This window comes from Peromyscus eremicus, chromosome 10 (assembly GCF_949786415.1).
Source record: "Peromyscus eremicus chromosome 10, PerEre_H2_v1, whole genome shotgun sequence".
Lineage (NCBI taxonomy): Eukaryota > Metazoa > Chordata > Mammalia > Rodentia > Cricetidae > Peromyscus > Peromyscus eremicus.
The window spans coordinates 23,581,692-23,608,228 of record NC_081426.1 but is presented as its reverse complement, the minus strand read 5'-3'; the positions used below and the strand labels follow the sequence as shown (position 1 = coordinate 23,608,228).

The 26,537-nt window shown below is 53.5% G+C and overlaps 1 protein-coding gene across 6 annotated transcripts; it reads left to right on the top strand.

The window, feature by feature from the left end:
* The first annotated feature begins 8,200 nt into the window (after positions 1 to 8,200).
* Zmiz2 (zinc finger MIZ-type containing 2) lies at positions 8,201 to 25,945 on the top strand. 6 transcript variants are annotated; one of them, XM_059275479.1, is made up of 20 exons: positions 8,201 to 8,245; positions 14,676 to 14,839; positions 15,163 to 15,273; positions 15,353 to 15,467; positions 15,809 to 16,011; positions 16,162 to 16,345; positions 16,548 to 16,808; positions 17,068 to 17,247; positions 17,856 to 17,933; positions 18,111 to 18,279; positions 18,837 to 18,981; positions 19,055 to 19,265; positions 20,006 to 20,111; positions 20,279 to 20,436; positions 21,976 to 22,043; positions 22,555 to 22,623; positions 22,872 to 23,116; positions 23,593 to 23,762; positions 23,848 to 24,090; positions 24,865 to 25,945. In XM_059275479.1, exons 3-20 carry the CDS (start codon positions 15,224 to 15,226, stop codon positions 24,970 to 24,972), a joined length of 2,763 nt encoding a protein of 920 aa, XP_059131462.1. In that variant the 5' UTR covers positions 8,201 to 8,245; positions 14,676 to 14,839; positions 15,163 to 15,223; the 3' UTR covers positions 24,973 to 25,945. The 6 variants fall into 6 exon arrangements, with proteins under 6 accessions (XP_059131462.1, XP_059131461.1, XP_059131465.1 ...); XM_059275478.1 differs by lacking the exon at positions 8,201 to 8,245 and adding an exon at positions 8,524 to 8,606; XM_059275482.1 differs by lacking the exon at positions 8,201 to 8,245 and adding an exon at positions 8,912 to 11,043 and having other exon boundaries at positions 18,213 to 18,279.
* Positions 25,946 to 26,537: the final 592 nt, after the last annotated feature.

Below are 26,537 nucleotides of genomic sequence, written 5' to 3'. Positions count from 1 at the left end.
AAAAATAATTGTATGGTTGGGAGTGGTCACCACCATATGAGGAACCGTATTAAAGGGTCACAACACTAGGAAGGCTGAGAACCACAAGCCTAGTGCCCATGTCAGAAGAGGGCATTGGACTCCCTGGAAGTAGAGTCACAGACAATTGTGAGCCACCATGTGGGTGCTGGGGATTGAACCCGGGTCCTCTGGAAGAGCAGTAGTGCTCTTACCTGCTGAGCCATCTCTCTAGTTCCCAACCTCATTCTTCCTTACAGCTGGAGACCTGTGTGTGTGTGTGTGTGTGTGTGTGTGTGTGTGTGTGTGTGTGAGAGAGAGAGAGAGAGAGAGAGAGAGAGAGAGAGAGAGAGAGAGAGAGAGAATATAAAGAATGACCCAAACATCCACCAACCACCATCTGAGTAACAGAGACATTGAATGTGTCATATTGATAAGATGAAATTTGCTCAGCTACAAAAAGTAAAAACAGGGCTGGAGAGATGGCTCAGCAGTTAAGAGCACTGACTGCTCTTCCAGAGGACCCGGGTTCAATTCCCAGCACCCACATGGTGGCTCACAACCATCTATAGTGGGATCTGATGCCTTCTTCTGACATAAACTCAATAGAGCACTCATATACATAAATAAATAAAATAAGGAGTGGAGCCAGTTGTGGTGGCATGTACCTTTAGTCCCAGCACTCAGGAGGCAGAGGCAGGTAGATAGATCTCTGTGAGTTTGAGGCCAGCCTGGTCTACAGAGGGAGTTCCAGGACAGCCAGGGCTACACAGAGAAACTTCGTCTCAAAAAAAAAAAAAAAAAAAGAAGCTAAAAATGGCTGGTGTCTGTGGGGTTTCTTTATAGGCTGATGGAAATGCTCAAAAATTGTAGAACCCTTTGTTTGTTTGTTTGTTTGTTTGTTTTGTTTTGTTTTTTTGAGAAAGGGTTTCTCTGTGTAGCCCTGGCTAGCCTGGAACTCACTCTGTAGACCAGGCTGGCCTCGGACTCAGAGATTCAACTGCCTTTGCCTTCTAAGTGCTGGGATTAAAGGCATGCGCCACCACATTCAGCTTGAATTGCATGTTTTAGACAGATGGATTATGTGGAGGGAAATTCTAGCTCAGTCTAGCTGTTATTAAGAACATGAAGGCCGGGCGGTGGTGGCGCACGCCTTTAATCCCAGCACTCGGGAGGCAGAGCCAGGCGGATCTCTGTGAGTTCGAGGCCAGCCTGGGCTACCAAGTGAGTTCCAGGAGAGGCACAAAGCTACACAGAGAAACCCTGTCTCGAAAAACCAAAAAAAAAAAAAAAAAAAAAAAAAAAAGAAGAACATGAAGCACTAGGTAAGGAGTTGCACACACATGATCCCAGATGAAGCAGGAGCAGTGTGTGTTCAAGGTCACCGGGACATATAGTTAAATACCCCTCCTCCCCCAAAAAAAAAATCCAGGCTAGTAAAGGCAGGATGGGGTGGTGAAAGGCATCAGGATCAGGGTGGGTGATGGAAGGAGGAGGGGTGTAGTGACCAAACATTTCACAAACCAGCTGGAAAGACAGAAATGCAGCTGGCCCTGGGGTGCCACCGCCGTAGTGCTGGTTTGGGTGTTGGGATCGGGGAGGAGTGTTATGAGATTTTGTTGTTTTTCTTTGAGACAGAGTCTCAATCTGTAGTGCTAGACAGCAAGCAGTTAAATAAGCCAGCCTTCAGGAGAGGTGTGGGGACAGCTGGCCATGTGAGTGTGCAAGTCCTTTCTAGGAAGGGCAAGCCCTGAAATGGCAGGGCCACATAAGTCCTTGAAGGAAGTGGGGACACTTTGAAGTCCAGACCTTCAGTGTGTAGGAGTCTCCAGGGAGAAGAGAAGGAGGAGAAATGTGACAAAGTACCAGCCCCAGTCTACAGCTCTCAAGAAGGTGACATCCCTCCCTGGTGTGGTGGCCACAGCCCGTGGTGACTCCCTTACCAAGTAAAAGTATAGTGGCAGGTCCAAGAGAGGCAGGTAGAATGAAAGAAGAGGACAGCCCGTGGGGCAGAGAATCGAGGAAGTTCCCACCGAGGACACGGATGTAGATGACAGACGGTGGCTGTGGGGGAGACATCTGATGCCACGGGAACTGGGCCCAACAGTTGCAGCGAGGTTCCAGTGTTCTGTGACCACCATAGCAAATGACCCCTTATCAAGTGGTTCCAACAAGAGGCAGTTCCAGAGCACCAAAGACTGAGATGGAAGTGTGATCAGGCCCTGGGGGAGGCTCCTGCCTGCCTTTTTAGCTGCTGGTGTCTCCGTTAGCCCTTGATTATAGCCGAATCTGTGCAGTATGTGTCCAGCCTTCACACGGCCTCCAACCTCCCTCCCCACACTCTTATAAGGCTGATTGCAAGCATGGCTACCTGGATGATCCTTCACTTAATCCCTTCTGTTTAGTCAGGGTTTCTATTGCTGAGAAGAGACATCATGACCACGGCAACTCTTATAAAGAAAACATTTAGCCGGGCGGTGGTGGCGCATGCCTTTAATCCCAGCACTCGGGAGGCAGAAGCAGGCGGATCTCTGTGAGTTCGAGGCCAGCCTGGACTACAGAGTGAGTTCCAGGAAAGGCGCAAAGCTACACAAAGAAACCCTGTCTCGAAAACCACCACCCCCTCAAAAAAAAAAAAAAAAAAAAAAACAAACACATTTAACTGTGGTGGCTCACTTACAGTTTCAGAGGTTCAGTCCATTATCACCATGGGGGGAGCATGGCAGCGTGCAGGCAGACATGGTGCTGGCTGTAGTATGGCTTGCAGGGAACAGAGAGTAGACTGACTCACTCGGCAGTCTCCTGAGCACAGGAAACCTCAAAGCCCACCCCCACAATGTCACACTTCCTCCAAGGCCATACCCACTCCAGCAAAACCACACCTCCTAATGATGCCGCTCCCTATGAGATTATGGGGACCAATTACATTCCAACTACCACACCAACCTTCTTTGGCTACAGGCGACATTCACAGGTTCTGGGATGTGGACATTTTTTTGGTGGTGGTGGGGGAGGGACACCATTCAAGCACACTACACAGAGCAATTTCAGGAAAATGAGCAAGGGACCTGGACCCAAGGACAGCCTGGTGACCAACTGTGGAGGACACTTCAGAAGTCCTCATCTCACTTCCACATCTCTGTGGACTCAGGAGCAGAGTGGCCTGTAATGTGAGCAGAGGAGAATGGAGCTCGTCTCTGGGAAGACTGCATGAACTATCGGAACCAGTCCGCCACCCCAGGACATGGGCTTCCCTCAAGGCAATGGCCGGATGGGAAGACGAAATGTTTGTCCAAACATTTCCATGCTCATGTCTGGTATGGAGAGGGCAGGTGTGACAAGCTTGGGAGCAGATCCCAGGCATTACAAAACGTAAGGGTCAATCATGGCTGTGACCTTGTCAGTGCTCTGAATGTATTACAAGTGTTCTTTAGGAGCTCGCTGTGAGGACTCTGCCATCTTGCCTGCCGGTTTCCAGAGGTGTGGAAGCATTGTACCGACGGTGTGACTCTGTCAGCTTGAGGCAGTGGAGAAAGACGGGGAAGCTCTGAGATTTCCTTAGGAGGAGAAGGCGCCCTTCCCTGGGCCTCTCACCTGCCACACACCAACAGCTCCAGCACAATTAACAACTGCTTCTGCTTAGGCTTTTTTTTTTTTTTTTCAACCCGACATAAACTTGCAGTTTCTGGGAATCTCACCAGAAACTCCATTTACACGAAGTGGATGTGAACTAAACTTCTTGCACAACCCTAGTGGCTTCTGGTCTCACTTTATGAGACTATAATTCCATTCAAGGTGTCTTCAGAGTCACTTTGTATATCACTTATCAAGAGAGGAGAAAAAGGTGTCTTTCTTTTTAAAAAAATTATTCTTTTATGTACATTGGGGTTTGACCTGCATGTATGTCTGTGTGAGGACGCCAGACCCCCTGGAATCAATTACAGCCAGTTGTGAGCTGCCATGTGGGTGCTGGGAATTGAACCCTGGTCCTTTGGAAAAGCAGTCAGTGCTTTCAACTGCTGAGCCATCTCTCCAGCCTCTGAGGAAAAGATTTCTTGTTTGTTTGGTTTTTCGAGACAGGGTTTCTCTATGTAATCCTGGCTGTCCTGGATCTCACTCTGTAGACCAGGCTGGCCTTAAACTCAGAGATCCATCTGCCTCTGCCTCCTGAGTGCTGGGATTAAAGGCATGTGCCACCAAAGTCAGATCTAAAAGAGGTTTCTTATCAGCTCTCTGAGATGCAACTTGAGAGTTATCTAAAGGGTCAACATTGCTGGGTGTGGTAGTGTACACCTTTAATCCTAGCACTCAGAGACAGATGGATCTCTGAGTTCAAGACCAGCCAGGTCTACAAAAGGAATTCCAAGACAGCCAGGGCTGTTACACAGAGAAACTCTATCTCAAAAAACCAAAATAAATAAATAATAATAATGGTAATCATAATAATGGTCTTCCTATGTAGCTCAGGCTGTTCTCAAAACTCACTATGGTCCTCTTCCCTCAGTCTTCTGGAGTGATGAGATTACAGGTGTGAGTCACCAAGTCCAGCTTCCGGCTGGCCACGTTCTGGGCTTAGCTACCCTTCCTCCCCAGGCAGACTCCTAGCAGGTGGGAACATCATTGCCTTGCTCCCCTCCACAGAAATCAGGACCTCACACTTGCCACCCACAGACCCTTGTCACCAGAGGCACCATATACAGCAGTGTGCCTTACACTGTGGTGATCTATTGTGTCTCCCAATATATCCTGCACCCTAATAAACTTATCTGGGGTCAGAGAACAGAACAGCCACTAGACAGACACAGAGGCCAGAAAATGGTGGCACACACACCTTTAATCCTATCACTTGGGAGGCAGAGATCCATCTGGATCTCTGTGAGTTCAAGGCCACACTAGGAACAACCTTTTTCCCAGGCATAGTGACACACACCTTTAATCCCAGGAAGTGATGACAGGAAGCAGAAAAAGCATATACGGCGTTAGGACCAGGAACTAGAGGCTTTTTTAAGCTTTTAGGCTTTTAGCAGCTGTTCAGCCGAGATCTATTCGGGTGAGGACTCAGAGGCTTCCGGTTTGAAGAAACAGGTTCGGCTGAGAAGTTGGCAAGGTGATGTTAGCTGTGGCTTATTCTGCTTCTCTGATCTTTCAGCATTCACCCCAATACCTGGCTCTGGTTGTTTTTATTAATAGGATCTTTTAAGATTTGTGTTACAATATACATCTTTAATCAGTGACACACTGCACATGCCATGGCACATGGGAGGAGGGCAGAGAACAACTTGTGGAAATTGATTCTTTTCATTCACCCTGAGTCCTGGAGCCGTCAGACTTGGCAGCAAGTGCCTTTACCCACTGTATCTGGTACTTTAGGAGTGAATTGCCTGCATACACGTCTGTGAACCACTTCTGTGCAGTGCCCACAGAGGCCAGGAGAGGCATGGAATCCCCTTGGAACTGGAGCTAGGAGGCTGGCAGCCACCGTCGTGGGTACTGAGAACCGAACTGGGTCCTGTGAAAAAGCAGCATTCTGAACTGCTGAGCACCTCTCCAGGCCCTGCGTCTCTCCGCCCCACCCCCCAAGACAGGGTTTCTCTTGTAGCCCTGGCTGTTCTGGAAGACCAGGCTGGCTTCCAAATCACAGAGATCTACCTGCCTCTGCCTCCCAAATTCTGGGATTAAAGGTGTGCGCCACCATGCCTGGCTCAAATTTCTTACATTTCTTTTTTCTTTTTAGTTTTTCAAGACAGGGTCTCTCTGTGTAGCCTTGGCTGTCCTGGAACTCACTCTGTAGACCAGGCTGGCCTCAATCTTCAAACTCACAGAGATCTGCCTGCCTCTGCCTTCCAAGTGCTGCTAGGATTAAAGGCATGCACCACCACTGCTCAGTTTATTTTTATTTTTTTAAGTGTCTTAATTTATTTATTGAACAAATACAAGTGCCAACCTTGTACAAAGCACTGTTCTACATATTTGAGAATCTTATCACCAGTTTCTTTTAATATTTTTTTTCCAGTCATGGACTCAGTATGTAGCCTTGGTTGTCTTGAAACTTACCCTGTAGACCAGGCTGGCCTCAAACTCAAGAGATCCACCTGCCTCTGCCTCCTGAGTGCTGGAATCAAAGGCATTTACCTCGATGCCCAGTTCTTCTAAACCCCAAATAACTGCCAGCTAGTAAAGTGAGGAATGTTATCTTTCCTGGTTTTAGAAAGGAAGTTGTTAGTTATTCCCCCTAATAAACACACAAACAAACAAACAAAAACCTTCCCTAACTATATACTGTAATCAATGCAAACATCATCTAGAGATTGGGGTGCAGCTTACTTGGTAGGTGGTTTGCCTAGATTGCATGAAGCCTTGGGTTGGGTGTCCCCAACACCAAACAGAAACCAGGTGTGGCACCTCTGTAATAAAAGGGTACACGAGGTTGGGTGAAGGTGCCCCGGTGGGTGAGGGAGACACACCATGCAGATGTGGTAGCAGGCTGCAGTACGTGGAAAGTCACTCACACAATGCGGACATGCATCCACGTGGAAAGTTTATTATAATGGAGAGGGGGAGAGAGAGGGAAAGAGGGAAGGCGGAGGCGTTCATACCTCATGGCGAGAAAGGGAGGAAGGGGAAGAGGATGAAGAAGGGAGGGGTTTTTCCTTAGAGGAGGCTTGACATCAGGACGCAGGGCGGGTCCCCAAGGGGCGGGCCAGAAAGCCAACAACCTCCAAACACTCACAGGGCAGAGGCAGGAGGATCCGAAGTTTGAGTTTATTTTCAGCTACACAGCAAGTTCTAACCCAGCCTTGGTTATGTGGGACCCTGCCTTAAAAAAACAACAAAAAACGGCCAAGGTGGTGGTGGCCCATACCTTTAATCCCAGCACTTGGGAGGCAGAGGCAGGCAGATCTTGTGAGTTCGAGGCCAGCCTGGGCCACAAAGTGAGTTCCAGGACAGCCAGGACAGTTACAGAGAGAAATCTTGTCTCGAAAAATCAAAAACAAACTCAGTATCTGTAAAGTGTTCAGCACCACGTGGACCTCCCTCTGGTGCCAGGACCAGAGTTTGCTAAAGCGGATGCAGGTTGACCCCTGTCAGCACTGGGGGCACCGACTCCTTAGATGGGTCTTCTGAACTGGTCCATGAATCTGCATCTTTCTCCACACAACTTCTGAAGCAGATGGGTCAAGACCCTGATGCCACCTTTGCATTCGCTGGGGTGTCTTTATCACCAGCTCTGCTCCCCAGATAACCCTTCCCACCTCCTCGTCCCATCACCCCCCTTGATGTTGCCTTTACCTCCTGGCACTCTCCCTGATGGAGTGCCTTACTCCTGTTGAGACACTGCCTTCTGTTTCTCCCTCTAATATGCTTTTCCGAGGGCTGTGGGGACTGACTGCCCCTAGAGCTGATCTAGCAGTCGCAGAGCCAAGACCCAGAGCTGTCATCATATTATTGCAGGACTGTCACATTGTTAGTCCAGTGCACTAATGACTTCTCTCAAGAAACAACAAAACTATAAACCTATTTAAAAATTTATGAGATGTTTGTTGTTGTTAAGCCTATTGCCTGGTTCTCTAGTATGGACTTGGTAGGTGACAACCTTCATGTTGCAATGTCAGAAGGTTGGACGTACCTACTAGGCTTACAGAATGACAAAAGTATCTACAGGTCTATTTTGTTTTGCTAGAAAATATTTTTTCAAATCATTGATGTGCATGAATGCTTTTGCTAGCTTGTTACGCCTTTGCACCGCGTACATGCTTGGTGCCCATGGAGAGCACAGAATCCTCCGGAATTCAAATTATGGATGATTGTGAGCCACCATGTTGAAGCTTGGGGCCTCTGGAAGAGCAGCCAACGCTTTTAGCCACTGAGCCGTCTCTCCAGCCCCTAGAAAATCGTAACAGTGATTTCAACAGAGGTGAATGAGGCGACACCCCAGGAAGAAACCATTCGTCTGTGGAGAAGGCTGTCTGGGCAGGTGGTATAAGTGGTTTTCATTTTCAACGATGGGCTTCTCGGTCCCTGTTTCCTAAGACGCTCCGGGCCGCCATGGAGGTCTCAGGTTCCGGAGGGACCTAGCCAGTACTCAGTCACAACCAACTAGACTGCCAGGCTGTGTCCAGGCCCAGGCCCAGGCCCAGACTGGCCCTCCGCGGCCCCGCCCCGTCGGTGGCCCCGCCCCCGCCCGGCTCCGCCCCGGTGGACAGCAGCAGGAAGCACACGGGGCTCCTCCGACGCCGCGGTCGCAAAGGTGCGGAGGGGGTGCGGGGTGCAGGCCGGGAGCACAGGGCTTCCTGCGCGACAGCTAGTCGCCGCCCGGACCCAGCCCGGGCCCAGCCCGGTCATGCAGGCCCACACTCGCCCCTGCCCGAGCCGGCGGAGCGCTGCTCGGGGCTCCGCTGCTCTGGCCTGGGGGGCGGGGCCGGCGGCGCGGCGTCATGCATATGCATGAGCAGCGCGGCGGCGGCTCCATTGTGCCCTCCGAGCGGCGGCGGCGCGATGGCGCGGGCGGCGGCGGCCCGGGGGCGGCGGGCGGCGCCGAGGGCGGGCTGAGCGCATGGAGCGGCGCGGGCCGGGGGCCGCGGCGACGGGCCGGGCCGGGCCAGGCGGAGGTGAGCGGCTGGGTGGCGCGGGGCACCGCAGGCAAGTGCGGGCGGTGGGGCGCGCAGGTGCGGCAGGTGCGGTGGCAGGTGCGGCCAGTCCCAGGCGCCGGACGAGGTTTTGGCTCGGCCCGGCCCGGCCGCCCACCTGCGGGTACCTGTCCCCTGCGCGGTGCTGTCGGGCTTTTCTCACGCATCCGCTGAGCCTTTGTTGGGGCTGGCCCAGGGGTGCAAGTGGCCTTCGGGGGCCTTCTGAGCGGAGGAGGCTGATGGGCCCTCATCCCAGCCTGTCGTTCCAGCTTTGGAACCGGGCAGGCTCACCTTCACGGTGCGCCCCTCGGTTCCCACTTATGTGCTCACCATCTGGGTGACGGGGGCGGGGGGCGCGGTTGGAAGCCGTTAGTGGCCCGAGGAGGAGCTGCGCTGCTCCTAGGCTGAGGACGCTGACCTGTCAGTCCCTGGCCGGGTTTTTGACAGGAACACCTTTTTCCAAACTGAAGCTCAGGCACGCAGGTGCCCTACTCTCCCTAGATTTTTTGTTCTCCTTGGTACCTTGAACACCATTCCCAGGTGCCCAGTGCCCGCCCCCAAAAGTATCCCGTTCCCTCAAGGTATCCTTTTCCCAGCACCCAGTGCCTTTCTTACTCCGTCACCTGCCCTGCTTGCCACCACCACCCCCCCATCCTCCCCAGGGTTCCTTTTAGTAGTCAGAGACAGTCTTTGGTGATGTCTTTAACTCGTTTGTGTTATTGCACAAAATTTCACAGGGACACAAATAGCGCATGTGACCTGATCTAAGACCATGGTGGATGTGGGTAGCGTGAACACAGACTCACCACCAAGTCCTGGCAGTACCAAGGGCATCCCTTGACACTTGAGAGTGGTATCAGGGGAGGGAAGCTTAACCTTACTCACCGGGACTGACCTCAAGGCTCTTGATGTGCTCCCAGGGGGCGTTACAGGCTGGAGGGATAATGAGGATAACTTCTGAGAGACAGGCCCAGCATGTTTAGGGAGCATCCTGATTACTAGGATTGATTTTTAAGGGCTGATGACATAAGGTGGCCATATAGCCTAGAGTGGCCTCCAGATTCCTAGTTTAAACATTGGAAACTGAGGTCAGGTTTTGGTTGCCCCTTCAGCCATTGGATATTGGCAGATGCACATTCCTGAAGTCTGCACACTGAGGGTAGGAAGTACTGTTGGCTCACATGCAGAGCAGGCAGGACCTGCAGCCTTCTGGGCACTTAACCAGCCTCCCCTTGATACTAGTACTGCTTCTGCCACACTTACCCTCCTCCCCCCAGCCACCCCATGTCATGTGATTTTATTGTATTGCCTTGAACTCCTAGGCTTAAATCTTCCTGTCCCAACCTCCTGAGAGGCTAAGACTACAAGTTTACACCACCTCACCCTTTCCTGGAACCGTCATTTCTCTGGAGTCTTTTGATCCCAGCTTCTTTTTTGTTTGTTTGTTTGGTTGGTTGTTTTGTTGTTGTTTTTGAGATAGGGTTTCTCTGTGTAGCCCTGGCTGGCATGGAACTCACTCTGTAGACCAATCTGACCTTAAACTCTGAGATCTGCCTGCCTCTGCCTCCTGAGCGTTGGAATTAAAGGTGTGCGCCACCACTGCCTGGCTGATCCCAGCTACTTGAGTTGGGATTTGAGTTGGGTTTATTTGAGGTCAATTTCTTGAGTTGGAGCCTAACCCTGGAACTTAGGAGGCAGTGAGCCCTGATTTGTGAGCTGTTGAGAAGGGCCGGCCTGGTGCAGGAATGTTGGCTGAGAGTGGGCCCCATTACTAGGTCTTGTTCTTAGCTGCTCAGACAGGTAAAGGTCAATGGAACCAGGAGACTTGGGGTGTAGCTGCTCTGGGACACCTGGAAAGCAAGTTCTCTGGAGCTCTGTGCCTGAAGGAAGACATGCCCTGACCCCTGGAAAGCCTGTGTTCCTAGACTGACTTGAAGCAGTCTGCTTTGTTAGGAGACTGGGCGTCCAGCTGCAGGTGGCAGGCACACTGGGAGTTCAGGCCTCCTTCCCAGCCCTGCCTTGGAGGTGGGGGGAGGGTCTGCATTCATAGAATATCTCCCTGTTGTCAGGAGCAGGATACCAGATCTGGAGTCTCGGCCCTGTTGAGGTATGAATTCAGGAGCTTGGCAGGAAGTCCTTGTAGAGAGGCATGCTTAGGGGGAACTGGAAATGTCTGTGGTCTCTGTCCACAACAGAGAAGCATTGTGGGTGGAATTCCCCAGCCCCATGTGATGTACAAGGCCCCTGTGGGTGCCTTCCCACCCCACACCTGCCCTTCTCTCTTCTCCCCAACTCTGTGTACTTCCTAGATCAGAGTCTCTCAAACTGTTAAAAATGCAAGGCTCAGGACCCAGCCTGCTCTAATGACCCTGGGTGGGGCCAGCAGCCTGTCACACCAGCTGACCGGGATGCTCTGATGGTGAGTGTTATTGGCTTAGGTGACTTGAAATGAGGCAAGGGCGCACCTGCCTGCCTCCCAGCCAGCCTGGGTCCTTCCCTGTGCTTGGGACAACAGAGTGGCTCTGGCCAACCCAACCAGCTTTGGATTACCATAGCTTTTTTTTGGGGGGGGGGGAAGGCTTGGCTGTTAACTGGTGATGTGGTTTTGTAATTATGTAATTAAAGTTTTATTTATTTATTTTAAGACAGGGTCTCACTGTAATCTAGGCAGGCCTTGAATTCGTGACCCTTCTCTGTTGGTCTCCCAGTTGCTGTGATTTCCTGTAGGCACCACCACACTAGGCTAGTCTAGAACTCATCTAGACAAGGCTGGCCTTGAACTCCTGATGGTCTTGCCTCTACCTCCCCAGTGCTAGGGTTATAGGCATGGGCTGCCATACCCTTGTTTGGCTAAAGGTTTTGTTGTGAGATAATTGTAGCTATATCCAGTTGTAAGAAATATCACAGAGCCAGGGCGGCGGTGGCGGCGCACAGCTTTAATCCCAGCACTGGCTTTAATCCCAGCACTCGGGAGGCAGAGACAGGCGGATCTCTGTGAGTTCAAGGCCAGCCTGGTCTACAGAGCGAGATCCAGGACAGGCACCAAAACTACACAGAGACACCCTGTCTCAAAAAAAAAAAAAAAGAAGAAGAAACATCACAGAGGTCTGGCAGTGGTGGCTCACATCTTTAATGAGGCAGAGCCAGGCGGATCTCTGTGAGGCCAGCCTGGTCTACAGAGTGAGTTCAGGACAACAGGCTCCAAAGCTACAGAGAAACCATATCTGGGAAAATAAAAAATTAAAAAAAAAAAAATCCCAGAGAGATTCTTTGTATCTCTACCCGGTTTCCACAAATGGTAACATTTTGCAAAACTGTAGTACAACATCACTCTGGAACAGCACATTGCTACAGTTGGGAGGAGCCTTCCTTTTTTTTTTTCTCTCGAGACAGGGTTTCTCTGTGTAGCTTTGTGCCTTTCCTGGAACTCGCTTTGGAGACCAGGCTGGCCTCGAACTCAAGAGATCCGCCTGCCTCTGCCTCCCGAGTGCTGGGATTAAAGGCGTGCGCCACCACCGCCCGGCTGGGAGGAGCCTTCCTGTAGTGGGTTTATATCCACACCCATCTTCCTTCTACTGAAGTTATAGACCTGGAAGATCATCCTCCCCACCCTTCATTTAACCTCTGGTCACCGTTAACCTGTTTATAGTTTCCCTAATTTTGGCAGATGAAGGAATCATATAATGTAGCACCAGTGATTGGCTTTTTGCACTCAGCACAGTTTCGGGGAGATTCATCTCGAATAGGTTGTAGTGTGTTAGCAGTAGTGTATTCCTTCTGGCATCTGGGCTGTGGGTGTCCTACACTGATGTGACTGTCCTTCACTGAAGGACACCTAGACTGTTTCCAGTCTTTGGCTGTAACAAATGAACATTCACATACAAGTTTTTCTGTGAACTTAAGTTGACATTTCTCTGAGCTCCTTGCCCCAGAGTAGAGTTGCTGGGTTGTACTGTGGTAGCTGCAAGCTTGAATTTATAAGAAATGGCCAACTTTTCCAGAGTAGCTGTGCCATGTATTTTACATTCCCATGGGCAATGTGTGTGAGGTCTAGATTCTCCTTGCCAGCATTTTGTGATGTCACTTTTGATCTTAGCTGTTCTTCTGGATGTACAATCATGCCTCCTTGTGTTTTAATCTGTGTTTTCCTGACAAGATGCTGAGCACTTTTTCTTGGATTAATTACCATCTATGTTCTCTTTGGAGAAGTCTGTGCATGTATTTTGCTGGTTTTTCTATTTGGATTTTGTTTTACTAATAATTTAAAATTTGTTATATATTCTAGATGCCACTTCATTTGGAACAGGTGGCTTGCTTTTAGCAAATCTTTCACAGAAAAGATTTTAATTTTGATAAAGCCAAGTTTATTTTATGGATCATGCCTTTTGGTGTCAAATCTAAGAACTTTTTCCTAGCCTGGATCCTGTAGAGTTTCTTTTACCTTTCTCTCAACATTTTAGTTTTCTTAGATTTAAACCCAGGACCTAGTTCATTCTGACATATGGTGTGAATTGCTTATTGTTTTTGCAGTAGTTGTTTGAACTTATGCAAATGCTCTGCCATCGATCTACAGCTTGAGGTCCCCCCCCACACACACACATCATTTTTTTTGCTTACTGATAGAACTCCAGTTGTTCCTGCACCACTGGTTGGAGAGGCCCTTCCTCCACCTCATTGCTCTGGTGCCTCTGGGAGCATTTGTGTGGCATCTTTTCTTTTCTTCCATTAAGTCATGCTTCTTTCTCAATTCCTCTAACCTAGATCCTAATTCCTGACATCCACCTGATTGCTCCAGGCCCCACATGGCAGCTCTTGGGAGGACTTCTTGTCTGTTGACAAGGTCCTCTTCCCACCAGGTCATCCTCCTAGGATCAGGCAGCAGCAGCAGGGATGCCAGCCTCTGCCGCCAAGCTGGCACATTCTGGCCTCTCTGCTGCCTAGGCAGGACTTGGTTTGGGAAAGGCCAGAATCAAGTCTGGTTGCCTCTGGGGGTGAGGGGCCAGACTCCTGTAGGTGGGGCTTCTTTGCCGCTGATTAGCTTTCTTCCCTTCTAGCCTGGTGCTGGGTGTGGGAAGGACCACCAGAAGCCTAAGGCTGCCCAGGCAAGGCAAAGTCACAGTCCCCTTTCCTCGCTTTCTCTTGCCTGCTCTGGGGCTTTGTGTGTGTGTAGCTTGGCTCTACAGAGCCTCCAGGTCTGTGGTGAGCTCTGAGTGAGGACCCTGGTAAGCACACAGGTTTGTTTGTCCCAGGGCTGAGTGGGTGCATCCCTTGCTGCCCTAGACAAGAGGCTTGTGAATGCTAAGTGGCAAGAGGGAAATCACCAGATTTCAGCATGTTTCAAAAGGCACATGTGGCCATCGCATAGCCCTTACCAAGGCAGAGGGGTTCAAGACAGAAGCACCCGGACTTCTCCAAGGGTTCCCTGAGAAGTGCCCAGCACATGGCTTTGTGCCCCTCTTGTAAAAGCAGAGGTAGGCATGCGGGTGGTTCAGGGTATGTGAGGACCTGAGGGAATGAGGCTCTGTTTGAGAAAGGAGCTTGCTTGTGGCAGTGTGGGAGACAACTTTGGAAGCCTCCTGGCGCTGTGGTCACTCTGATTCAGTAGCTACATGGGAGCACAGACCTAGCACCACGAGCAGCAGGCTTCCGGCATCAGCCATGGGTCTTAGCTGCCCTCGCCTCCCCGTCCACCAGCCACTGCTGCGTTTCTGAGGATGAAGCCCAGGTGCTCCCATCTCGTAGATGTGGTTTAGCATGCTCTCGCTCTGGCTGGACAACTTAGGGGCCTTTATGTCTGTGCATACCCACACACACCTGTTGAACTGCGTGTGTCACTTCCTGTTGGGAATTCACAGGTGCCACAGATGGGTCTGTGGGGGGCAGGATTGCCCGAGTGGCCCTGACCTCATGCCCATATTTGTCTCAAGTGCGCACGCACATACATGCACACGTACACACACGCACACGCACACACACACCTTCTCCCCTCAAGTCATCTGGGTCAGTTTGAAGGTCCTATGGCCTGAAGTCCTTCTGCCGTCCTCTTGATAGGAAAAAGCTGCCAGCCAGGAGCGGGGCTGGTGCCTGTGTCCTGCCTCAGCGGTGTCGGTACAGCCTCCCCAAGGCCAAGCTGGTGGATGGATTACTCTTCCACATCTGCTTCCTGACCTTCCCAGCCCCTGCCTCAAAGGACACTTGGCTCTGCTCCTTCTCAGGTCTCTGGGCTGCCCAGGGTGGGTGAGACTTGGAGTAGGCGCTACCCTGATTGGCCCTCTGCCCTCCACTCCAGGGGCCTGCTGAGGGGTTCCTGGCTTTATAGGGATATGGTATGGGAAAGGGTGTATGGAAAGTATCTGAGATCAGAAAGCCCTTTTCCAGGCTTGGTCCAATGGCCCAAGATGGCAGGGCCCTTGTTAGAGTTGCTTCGCACTGTCTTCTGGGCTGACACCAGCCAACTCCACCGCCCTGGCTCCATCCATGCTACTGCACGGGGCTCCTGCTGCGTCTAAGCTCTTGTCCTCTCCCTCCTGTCCAGCAGCTGGAGCAGCAACTCCCAGATAAATTTCGGCACATTGGGCCTGTAGGCTGCTCCATCACCAATGAACCCCATGAACCCCATGAAACCTGCCCTGCCCCCTGCGCCACACGGGTGAGTGTGGGCTTCTGTGGCCTGCCTCTAGCAAGCCCTGGGCCTTCTGACCCTGCCTTACCAGCTACTCTCTCTGTAGTGATGGTTCATTTGCATATGAGTCTGTGCCTTGGCAACAAAGTGCCACTCAGCCAGCCGGGTCCCTGTCCGTCGTCACTACTGTGTGGGGAGTTGGCAACGCAACACAGAGCCAGGTGAGTGTGCACCTGGGCCTCCTTCCCTAGCCCTGGGATCGAGAGCCTGGGTGGTGCCTCTGCCGCCTTAAGGCTCCAAGGACAAGGGGCCAAGGGGACTGGCTGGAGCACAGGATGGGGCTTCCTGAGGGTCTCAAGTCGCTAGGTCCCTTTCTTCTGCATTGTCATGGATGTGTTTCCCTGGCTCCCTAGACCACTCTAGTCAGAACTGTGAACAGCTGCTCTTCCCACCCCAGATCCTCCCCCCTTGCTAGGCTTCCCTTGGCATCTAGCACTTCAGAGCTATGTCGTGAAGACAGTGGTTTGGCTGGTTCTCTTTAGTGACTCCCACTTCCTTGTAGGTTTTGGGGAACCCCATGGGCCCTGCAGGAAGCCCCCCTGGTGGCTCCATGATGCCTGGTGTGGCAGGTGGCAGCTCTGCCTTGACCTCCCCGCAGTGCCTGGGACAGCAGGCGTTTCCCGAAGGTGGTGCTAGCAAGGGCTACGTGCAGCAAGGCGTGTATGGCCGCGGGGGATACCCTGGGGGATCCAGTTTCACCACTGGGTAAGCAGGGCCCTCACCAACCAGTACCTTGAAGCTATCCGCCTGGCAGGTGCTGCAAGAGGGTTGGATGTTGCCTGTTGCTTCCCATGAGTGCTGCGTGTCTCGGAGCAAGCCTTTGTAGAGAGTGAGGCAATCCTCTATCACCTGCAGGTATGCAGGTGGCCCTGGAGGCCTGGGCCTTCCCTCACATGCTGCACGACCCTCGACAGACTTCACACAAGCTGCAGCCGCAGCTGCTATGGCTGCTGCCGCGGCCACGGCCACAGCCACGGCCACAGCCACTGTAGCCGCCCTGCAAGAGAAACAGAGCCAAGAGCTAAGCCAATATGGAGCGGTGAGGCCCCCTCAAGCCCCTTCCATGTGGTGGCAAGTATGGGTGGGCTTGGTGGGCTTGGCAAGGCAGTGGGTTCTGGGGACAAGTGTGGACTGTGCTGGGACCTCATGAGGCCACTGAAAGAGAGGAGCAGAAGAGGAGAGAGGACTGAGGGAACAGCTGAGAATGGGATCTGGACCATCCCTCTCTTTTCTCTTCTCAGATGGGGACTGGACAGTCTTTTAACAGCCAGTTTCTGCAGCATGGAGGTCCCCGAGGACCCAGTGTACCCCCTGGCATGAACCCTTCTGGCATGGGAGGAATGATGGGCCCTTCTGGCCTCTCCTCCATGGCCATGAACCCTACCCGGGCAGCAGGCATGACACCCTTGTATGCAGGACAGCGACTGCCTCAGCATGGGTACCCTGGGCCTCCTCAGGCCCAGCCACTGCCTCGACAGGGGGTCAAGAGAGCCTATTCAGAGGTGAGTGTCTTGGTTGCTCAGCCTGGGGTCCTAGATGATGATTTCTCTATCCAAGTGCCCTAAGCATTATGATAAGGGTGGCTTCTGCAGTGGGAGAGAAAATATCTGTGCCCAGCAGGATCACAGATCCTGCACGCGCGCGCACGCACGCACACACACACACACACACACACACACGCACTCACACGGACGCGCACACAGCAAACTGCTCCCCCCCCCATAACTCTCTCTCTCTCCTTGGGCATCTGCGTCTTCTCAGGTGTACCCTGGGCAGCAGTATCTGCAAGGAGGCCAGTATGCAGCCAGCTCTGCCCAGTACGCTCCCGGCCCTGGGCAGCCTCCTGGCCCCGCCTCCTCTTACCCCGGACACAGGCTACCCCTGCAGCAGGGCATGGCCCAGTCCCTGTCTGCACCTGGGCCTACGGGACTGCACTACAAGGTAGGACTGGCTCCCATGGGCCTGTGCTGGGTTGAGTGTCACAGGACTCGGTGGGGACCTTTCGGCATGTCGGCCAAGGAGTTGTAGTCAGTGCAAGAACGGCTCTCGGGGTGACCAGTCTGGTTCTGTGGTGGACACTTATGTATTTCCCTGTGGATATTTCGTGTAGAGAGCAGCAAACAGGCTTCCAAGCCATCCTGACAGCCTTTGTGGATCTGTCCAGTTCACTCCCTTACCCCTCCACCCCCACATCCTGACTCCTGTCTAAGAGACAGGCCCTTGATGGCCGTGCACCCTGTCTGGGCGCGAGGAGGATGAGCATCCCTCACTGGGAGCCTGGGTGGGTGGAGTGGCATGATGAGGTAGAGAAGGGGAAAGAAGAAGGAGCATTGACTGCTCCCATCTTCTAGCTCTCCCCAGCTTGAAGGCTCACTCCTGTTTCTGTAGTATTAACTTTTACATTTGAAATCAGTGATGCTTTTACAGATTTTGGGGAGTGTAGCCGATACACAGAGCAGCACCCGAATGTGGTGCAGAGTCTAGGATCAGGCCTGGGGTCAGTGAGGGCAGGCCGGAGCCCCAGGCACACTCAGTTTTCTTTCCCACAGCCCACAGAGCAGTTCAACGGGCAGGGCGCCAGCTTCAACGGGGGCAGCATCAGCTACAGCCAGCCTGGCTTGAGTGGGGTACGGGGCTTGGCAGGGTGGATGGGCTGGGAGGCTCACAGGGGGGGCATACGGAAAGAGGGCACCCGGGCAGGAGGAAGCGTAGGTGTCCCGCCCAGTACTCCAGGGGTGCTCCGTAAGCAGACGACCCTCTTGCTCTGCCATTCTGCTTTGACTATTTATGCTCAACCTCTACAGCCTTCCCGTTCCATCCCTGGTTACCCCAGCTCCCCACTGCCGGGGAATCCCACACCACCCATGACGCCCAGCAGCAATGTTCCCTACATGTCCCCAAGCCAGGAAGTCAAGTCTCCTTTCCTGCCTGACCTCAAGCCAGGCCTCAGCTCTTTGCATCCATCCCCCTCTGGTGAGTGTTTCAGGACAACAGCCAACGTGAGGTTTGGTGGCCGGGGTAATTAGGACTCAGGGGAGTCCTACAGGGACCTTGGAAGACCAAGGGTGATTGCTGTACCTCAAGAAAAGCCCAGGGCCCAGCTTCATCACAGCAGAAGATGTCTGTGCACCTGAAGTGAACCCTCAGATGCCCATCCCTGGCTACAAACCTCTATTCAGGGAGATTCCTGCAGAAGAAGCTAACATCCTAAAACTTTGAGTTGCACCATAGGGCGATGGCAGGTGGCCCATTCTGAATGTGCTTTCCAGGTGGGAAGCATGTCCTGTGTCTGTTCAGAATGTGATCCAGACTGCTGGATGACCGAGGCAGGATAGAACATGCGGACCATGGGCCCACTTTCTAAGGAGAGATACTTATGGGAGCCCCAGTGTGGGGGTGTCTCAGCCCTCTTGAGAGTTTCCAGCAGGGGTTGGGTCAGGGCTTGGGGCTCTAGGCACAGAAGTGTTCCTTGAGGGCCACGATCCCTTGGAAAGGTGCCAAACTCATGGCCAGCATTCCTCTGCCCTCAGGAAGCGGCCCTTGTGATGAGCTGCGCCTGACCTTCCCAGTTCGAGATGGAGTGGTCCTGGAACCCTTCCGCCTGCAGCATAACCTGGCTGTGAGCAACCATGTCTTCCAGCTCCGAGACTCCGTCTACAAGACCCTGATGCTGAGGTGAGTCCCGCTGCCATTGGACCCCTGCGCCTGCCTGCATGGTGTGGGCTCCTCTCATGCTCTTTCCCGCCAGGCCTGACCTGGAGCTGCAGTTCAAGTGCTACCATCATGAGGACCGGCAGATGAACACCAACTGGCCAGCATCCGTGCAGGTCAGCGTCAACGCCACACCCCTCAGCATCGAGCGTGGAGACAACAAGACCTCGCACAAGCCCCTCTACCTGAAGCACGTGTGCCAGCCAGGTCGCAACACCATCCAGATCACCGTTACCGCCTGCTGCTGCGTGGGTAGCCTGCGGGGCTGTGGGTAGGGTCTGTCAGGGTTCAGGCTGGGGCCAGCAGGGACATCCCCCAGACCATCAGCTCTCCTGTGGGCGTGGGAGCTCATGGGGGAGGGTCTCTACCCTTGAAGAACAAGGTGTTGCATCTCTTTCTATTTTAATACGTCCTGCCCTTTCATAAAAGGGAGCCAGTTAAATCCACCCTGTTTCCCTGTTAGATTCCATTGAACAGATTTAATGCTCTTGTTAATTATGTCAGAGACACCAAGCACAGGAAGCTCGTGGAAGACGGTCCACCTGCACTGGCCTGGGCCTCACCAGGTCCCAGTGGGTAGGATCCCAAGTAGACCTTGAGCTGCAGGTTATCAGGAGCCACCATGACAGAGGGGCCTGGAGATAGGATAGCTCAGATACTATGTCCTGTCAGGAGAGTGGATGTGATAAGCAGGGGACCGTGCCAGGGACTTGAGGTGATTGTGTTTTGACCGAGGAGAAAAACTAAACAGTGGTTGGAGCAGAGTGCCCGCAGAGCATGAGGTAGTGCAGTGTGGTGGCCAAAGCTCAGAGAAGTAGAGAAGCTCCCTGCCTGTGTGTCAGCACTTGGAAGGGACTAGCTGCCAGGAAGGTGGCTGGCCTGGCTTCCTTCCAAGCTGTCCCTCCCTGCCGACAGCACACCCTCCAAGCCGTGTGCTGCCCTCCACGGCCCTCCCTGCTCTCCCTGTGACAGCCGTCCTCTGTTGCAGTCCCACCTCTTCGTGCTGCAGCTGGTGCACCGTCCGTCCGTCCGCTCGGTGCTGCAGGGCCTCCTCAAGAAGCGCCTCCTGCCAGCCGAGCACTGCATCACCAAGAGTGAGTGGTCCCTACTCCTCAGCCATCTGGGCTGTCCCAGGCTGAACCCTGCTATGTGGCACAGAGGCCATTTCCTCTCAGACTGATGGCTGGGTCCCTGGCTAGCACACCAGCTCACAGCCTGAGTGGTGGAGACCTTTACTCAAGTCCTTTCCTGTCAATGTCAGTCAAGCGGAACTTCAGTAGCGGCACCATCCCCGGCACCCCTGGGCCCAATGGAGAGGATGGGGTGGAGCAGACGGCTATCAAGGTGTCCCTGAAGTGCCCCATCACCTTCCGCAGGATCCAGCTCCCAGCCCGCGGTCACGACTGTCGCCACATACAGGTGCGTGGTCCTCCAGACCTGTGTTGGAATTTGTTGCCCTTAAAATATTTTGAGGGGCTGGAGAGATGGCTCAGTGGTTGGGAGTGCTGCTGGCTGTTCTTCGAGAGGACCTGGGTTTAAGTCCCAGCACCCACATGGCAGCTCACAACTGTCTGTAACTCCAGTTCCAGGGGATCTGACACCCTCACACAGACATAGATACAGGCAGAGCACCAGTGTACATAAAATACAAAGAAATAAATTTAGAAAAATACTTTGAGTTTGTGGAGCAACCAGAAGACTGACTTGGTATTGAGTGGGATCTAAACTAGAAACTGAGAAAACTGCTTAGTAGCATTAAAAAGAAAGAACACGTGATCCACAGGAAGGCTTCGACTTACCCAACTAAGACATACATAGTGATGCCCATAGCTGTACCCAGTAATAGCTTCAGATAAAAACATGTTCATCAACAACTTTGTTTTGTGCCTGGTATCATAATACACACCTATAATCCCAGAACGCAGGGGGCTGAGGCAGTAGGATCTTCAATGTGAAGCCAGTCTGGGATACACAGTGAGAATCTGGCAGATTTTTCCCCCTTGAGATAGGGTCTCATGTATCGCAGGCTGGCCTCAGACTCACCATGTAGCTGAGGATGAACCTGAACTCCTCATCTTTCTGCCTCAACCTCCCAAGCGCCAGGCTTGCAGGCAGACAGCCCCGCACGAGGACTGGGGAAAGAATGTTTTGTGCTGACACTTCAGCCTCGTCCTCTTTGGCAGATGGAATCTAGGTATCTCGGCTGTCAGAGCAAAAAGGCAGACCCTACCACAGGGGCATGGCTGCCTTGCTTCCTTCCCTGAGATCAGTCTTGCTCCTGTGAAACATCACAGTTTTTCCTATAAAAGTATGTTTGTTTGTGACATATAGCCCTGACTGTCCTGGAAAACTATGTAGTCTAGGCCCGCCTCAAACGCAGAGGGCCGCCCGCCTCTCCTCCCAAATGCTGGGATTAAAGGTGTGCACTACCACACCCAGTGAGGTTTTCCCTCTATTTTTGCTGGTCACTGTATTTGTGGGGTTCCATTTTTAAAAGGTATAAGGATATCGGTGCAGTCTTCTTACCTTTAGAGTTCCAGTCTGCAGAAACAGTCAGTGTTAGCCAAGACTGCATGCTCCGGATGGTTGCACAGTGATATGTGCTATTTTGTCCTGTAAGCAACCTCTTTTTTTGGAGGTGGTGCCGGGGGTTGAACCTAGGGCTTCATGCATGCTAGGCAAGCACTCTACCACCAAGCTACATCCTTAGCCTAGTTTTTCCTTTTAACAACTGTCCTGAGCCAAGAAATTCCCTATGGATACAGCTGCCTGATCCTGGGATGTGGCGGTGCTGGGGAGCACTGCTTGGGGTATCCCAAACTGAGCCCATTAAGATGCAGTAGAAACCTGATACCTGAACTATACACCCAGATAAGTCACACTTTCCAGAAGACGGTCTAAGCAGCCCCCTCTACTGATCCCTGGTGAGGAATGACCTGTCTCCTTATCTCTCTACAGTGCTTTGACCTGGAGTCCTACTTACAGCTCAACTGTGAGCGGGGGACCTGGAGGTGCCCTGTGTGCAAGTGAGTCAGTCTTCTGTACGATGACGGGAGAACTACCACTTCCTTAGAGGGTGGAACTTGAAATAGCATCAGAAGTGGTCCCCAGCACACACCAGAGTAGCCCATCTCAAGGCAGAAAACTCCTTCTAGGTGGCCTTGCACAGCATCCCCTTACACTGGACTACCATAGTGGTTTATCCAGGCTCACTTGATGCATACCGCGAACAGTTGATGCACACACGGGGGTCCCTACGGCGTCACCTCACACAGGTGATAGAGGTGGAGAAATGATAGGACCTACTCCTGCCTACCGCGAACAGTTGATGCACACACGGGGGTCCCTACGGCGTCACCTCACACAGGTGATAGAGGTGGAGAAATGATAGGACCTACTCCTGCCTACCGCGAACAGTTGATGCACACACGGGGGTCCCTACGGCGTCACCTCACACAGGTGATAGAGGTGGAGAAATGATAGGACCTACTCCTGCCTGGGCTGGGCCTCCTGACCAGTCTCCTTTGCTCTCTACAGCAAGACGGCATTGCTGGAGGGGCTAGAGGTGGACCAGTACATGCTGGGCATCCTGATTTACATTCAGAAGTAAGTGTCTTCTTCTTCCTGCCACCAGAGGGCAGGCCTGGAGTAGGAGCAGGCTTCGGGGGAGGCTCTTCCCATGGCGAAGCAGCTCCCCTCCAGGCCAAGGCCCACCCACACACCTGCGAAGTACCCTGAAGGTCTGGGGAGCAGTGTTTGAGTGCAGGGGCGGGTTGGAAATTTCCTGACATCTGAGTTGGGCAGCAAGTGCTGGGCAGATGGCAAGTGACCAGTACCTGTCTGTCCCTGCTTAGCTCAGACTATGAGGAGATCACCATCGACCCCACGTGCAGCTGGAAGCCAGTACCTGTGAAGCCTGACCTCCACATCAAGGAGGAGCCAGACGGGCCAGTGCTGAAGCGCTGCCGCACTGTGAGCCCTGCCCATGTGCTCATGCCCAGTGTGATGGAGATGATTGCAGCCCTGGGCCCAGGCGCTGCCCCCTTTGCCCCTTTGCAGCCCCCCTCGGCCCCTGCCCCCAGCGACTACCCCAGCCAGGGTGAGTATAGCACACCTGGACTTGAACCTCAGGTGACCCTGGACACATGACTTCTCTCCACATCAGCCTCCTTGCCTGTGGCTGTGTTGCCGCCACACAGTTATGAGTACCATGCTAAGAGGGTGCCTTTCCTCGTTTCCCATCTGTGGCAGGGTAGTGAGCCTTCTTCCCTTTTCCTCTGATTTGGAGTAAGGCTTTTCACTGAAATACTTCTATGGACTTTTCGCTGAAATGGACTGGCCCCATTGGGGGTGCCCCTCGAGGACCCACATTTGCATATGTACTGTTCTTGGTTGTGGTGGGTCCCATTCTGTCACCTCTGAGGTTTCCCCTCCAGGACTGCCACAGGGTTTACCCCCGGGTAGTGATGGGAAGAAATGTAGAGCCGGCGTCCACAGAGGTTCATGCCCTCTCCACCCTCCTCACCTGGCATCTCTGCCAAACTGAGCTTTTCTGACGTGGCTTTCCTCTTGTAGGTTCCAACTTCCTGGGGCCTGGAACCTTCCCAGAATCCTTCCCATCTGCTACACCCACCACCCCAAACCTTGCTGAGTTCACACAGGGGCCACCCCCCATGTCCTACCAATCTGACATTCCCGGCAGCCTCCTGACTGCAGACAAGTCTGCTCCCTGCCTCCCAGGCCAGGTCAGTGCTGTGCCCAAGGCCCACGGTAGGAGTCGCCCCAGGGAGTCCTTGAGCTATTTTAACACATTCTTTTCTCCATCCTTAGATGGCACCAGCAGGCCACCTGGACCCAGCCCACAATCCTGGACCACCAGGGCTGCACACCCCCAACCTCGGGCCCACCCCAGGCTCCCAGCTACACCATCCAAATCCTCCCCCTCCATCCCGGCAGCCCCTGGGCCAAGCAAACACAGGGCCCATCAGCGAACTGGCCTTCAATCCTGCCACAGGCATGATGGGGCCTCCCAGTATGACTGGGGCAGGGGAGGCCTCAGAACCAGCTCTGGATGTGAGTAGCCCGTCCTGTGCTGGGGTGGGAGTTGTTGGGGGCTGTCTGTGCATCGGTCCCGGGTCTGCCCACCTTGCTTCATAGGGGGAAAGACAGGGAACCTTCAGGAGAGACTCAGATAGTGTCACCCAAGAGCAGCCAGTCACACAGGTTTCATGCCTGGAATAGCCCTGGGGTGCCACGTCCCCATGTGTGGTTAATGACTGACCTGCCCTAAGATTAGAGGCTGTGGAGCCTGGCTGTGTGAGGCCTCAAGGAAGCCCTCAGACTGTCCTCCAAGTCCAGCCTGATCTGGCCATGTGTTCCGTTCTGCATCTTGACAACACAGGCAGGGTGTGAGCACAAGCATGAAGGAGAGTGGGTTCACTGTCCCTGGACCAGAATAGAAACTCACTGAAGTTCCGCATGAGGAAGACGAGGAGCAGCCCAGAGCAGAAAGCCCAGGGCATGGAATTCTCCCATCTGCTTTGGCCCCTGGGAATGACACTGGAGATCCCTTCTTGTGTGTCTCTGGTGCACAGCAGGGCCCCCCTGCTTGTACAGCCTGGCTCCTGGTGCTGGAGAAGCATGTCTTGAGCTATTCTTGTCCTCTAGCAGCCGTCCCTGGGGAGACACAGGCAGCTTTATCCAGGCAGGTGGCTTCACTCAGGCATTCAGCATTTGGCAGGGGAAGGGCAGTTTAGCATCCCCACTGGGCCTGGGGTCAGGACAGCATGGCTCCTGGACACGCAGGGTCTGAGAGCGAAGCTGCTAATGTGTTTGCTTTGTCCTCAGCTGCTCCCAGAACTGACCAATCCTGATGAACTGCTCTCCTACCTGGGTCCACCCGACCTCCCCACAAACAGCAGTGATGACCTGCTCTCGCTCTTTGAGAACAACTGACCCTGTGTTAACCCCTGGCCTGGCGAGGACACGCTCATAGCTATCACCACAGCCTTCCCTTCTCACCCAGCCCCACAGGACGCCTGGTGGTTCTCCCCGAATCTCCTCATGCACACACCCGGAGCTGGGGCCTGCCACTGCCAGCCCCTGACGAACTGGAAGCAGCCCTGTGCTCCAAGGGGCCCCAGGCCAGTGGTCCTCACACCCATCCTCCATCAAGCTCACTGCTACAGAATGGTTCTTGCAAGGTGCCCTGCAGGCCCCAACAGCCATGTGTGCACAACCCAGTACCCCAGACTCATGGCCTTGCACTTGTCCTTCCCCTGCCTGCTCCCGCCCGGCCTGCATCTTGTCCAGCACTGACCCTTCTGTTTCTGCTTCTCCTCAGAAGAGCTGGCTGGCAAGGCTGGCTCCCTACTCGGTCTGCAGCTCCAGTGGCTTCAGCCTGGAAGTCTCAGAACCACACTGAGCACCGGCCTTTGGGGGCCTGGTGCTCCCACCCAGCTGAATGTGGTCCGGAGGTCCCCCTCCACCCTGAGCTTCAGGCAGAGGCTCGGGTGGGGGCAATAAAGCACAACAATGTACATAGTGTAGAAATGCTAACAGCTGGGAAAGGGAGGGACACTATGAAGTCAGCATGGTCCTCTGTGGACTGGCCTGGGCCTTCCGTGTGGTGTCTGCCCCGTACGAGTGCAGACGACTCGGGGAGGTTGGAGGTTCACCCCCCAGGGGTGGGCTTCCAGACTCAGCTCTGTGTAAATTCTCCAGGGAGCTGCTCTCCCAAGTTCCTCTTTTCTGTGAAAGTAAAGAATTAGTACAGCTGTGTTTTTTAAACCACCTCCCCTCCACCCTGCGGCCCACACCCAGGTGGGGGAGGCCATTGCATCTGCTGGCAAAGCGCCCGAGCCTGCAAGCAGGGCGCTGGCCTTTGTGTCTCCTGTCTGTGCCATCATTAAAGGACTCCCTCATGGGCCTGGCTGAGTCCTTCCTTTGTGCGGAGGGCTGTGGTCTTCCTGTTCGTAGCACCCCAAATAAAAGTCTAGATGTTTTCCTCCACACTCAGGCTATCCCTGAGCTGTGGTAAATTTCCTTTACCCTGGAATTTTCCAAGTTGGCTTCAGCTGCAGAGCTATTTTGTGAAGTGTCTCAGGCTTGCCCTGGAGACATTTGCCACCATGTCACCTTTCCTGGGTGTGCCCTCGGGCAGGGAGCCAGCTGTCTGTCAGGAGAGGGCAGCACAGCCAGGGCCTCAGCAGCACTGGGCTGTGAGCCTGTGCTCAACGCTCCTCTCCCTTGGCCTGGGCCCCGAGGCCCTGCCCAGACAGCCCTCCAGTGCAGCTGGAAAGGTGAGAACCGGGGAGGGATGAAGGGAATCCTCGGATGGCTGCCAACACCTACCCTGCGCTGGAGGAGGCTCCAGGGAAGGAGGGAGGCATTGCCTTCAGAGGCCTGTTCACTGAGTGCTTCACTTACTGGTGGCCTCTCATTACCCTAAGGAACCCACTTCCAGCTCTTCTGTCCTTGCTAAGGGGGGGGGGGGTGTGGGGAGGAGAATGACGACACAC

Bases quoted from the DNA above. Each gene is read 5' to 3' on its own strand.
- Zmiz2 (XM_059275479.1), top strand. From the start codon at position 15,224: ATGAACCCCATGAACCCCATGAAACCTGCCCTGCCCCCTGCGCCACAC. The intron at 20,112-20,278 runs GTGAGTGGTCCC...TGTCAATGTCAG, and splicing joins CGAGCACTGCATCACCAAGA to TCAAGCGGAACTTCAGTAGC. The intron at 23,763-23,847 runs GTCAGTGCTGTG...CTCCATCCTTAG, and splicing joins CTCCCTGCCTCCCAGGCCAG to ATGGCACCAGCAGGCCACCT.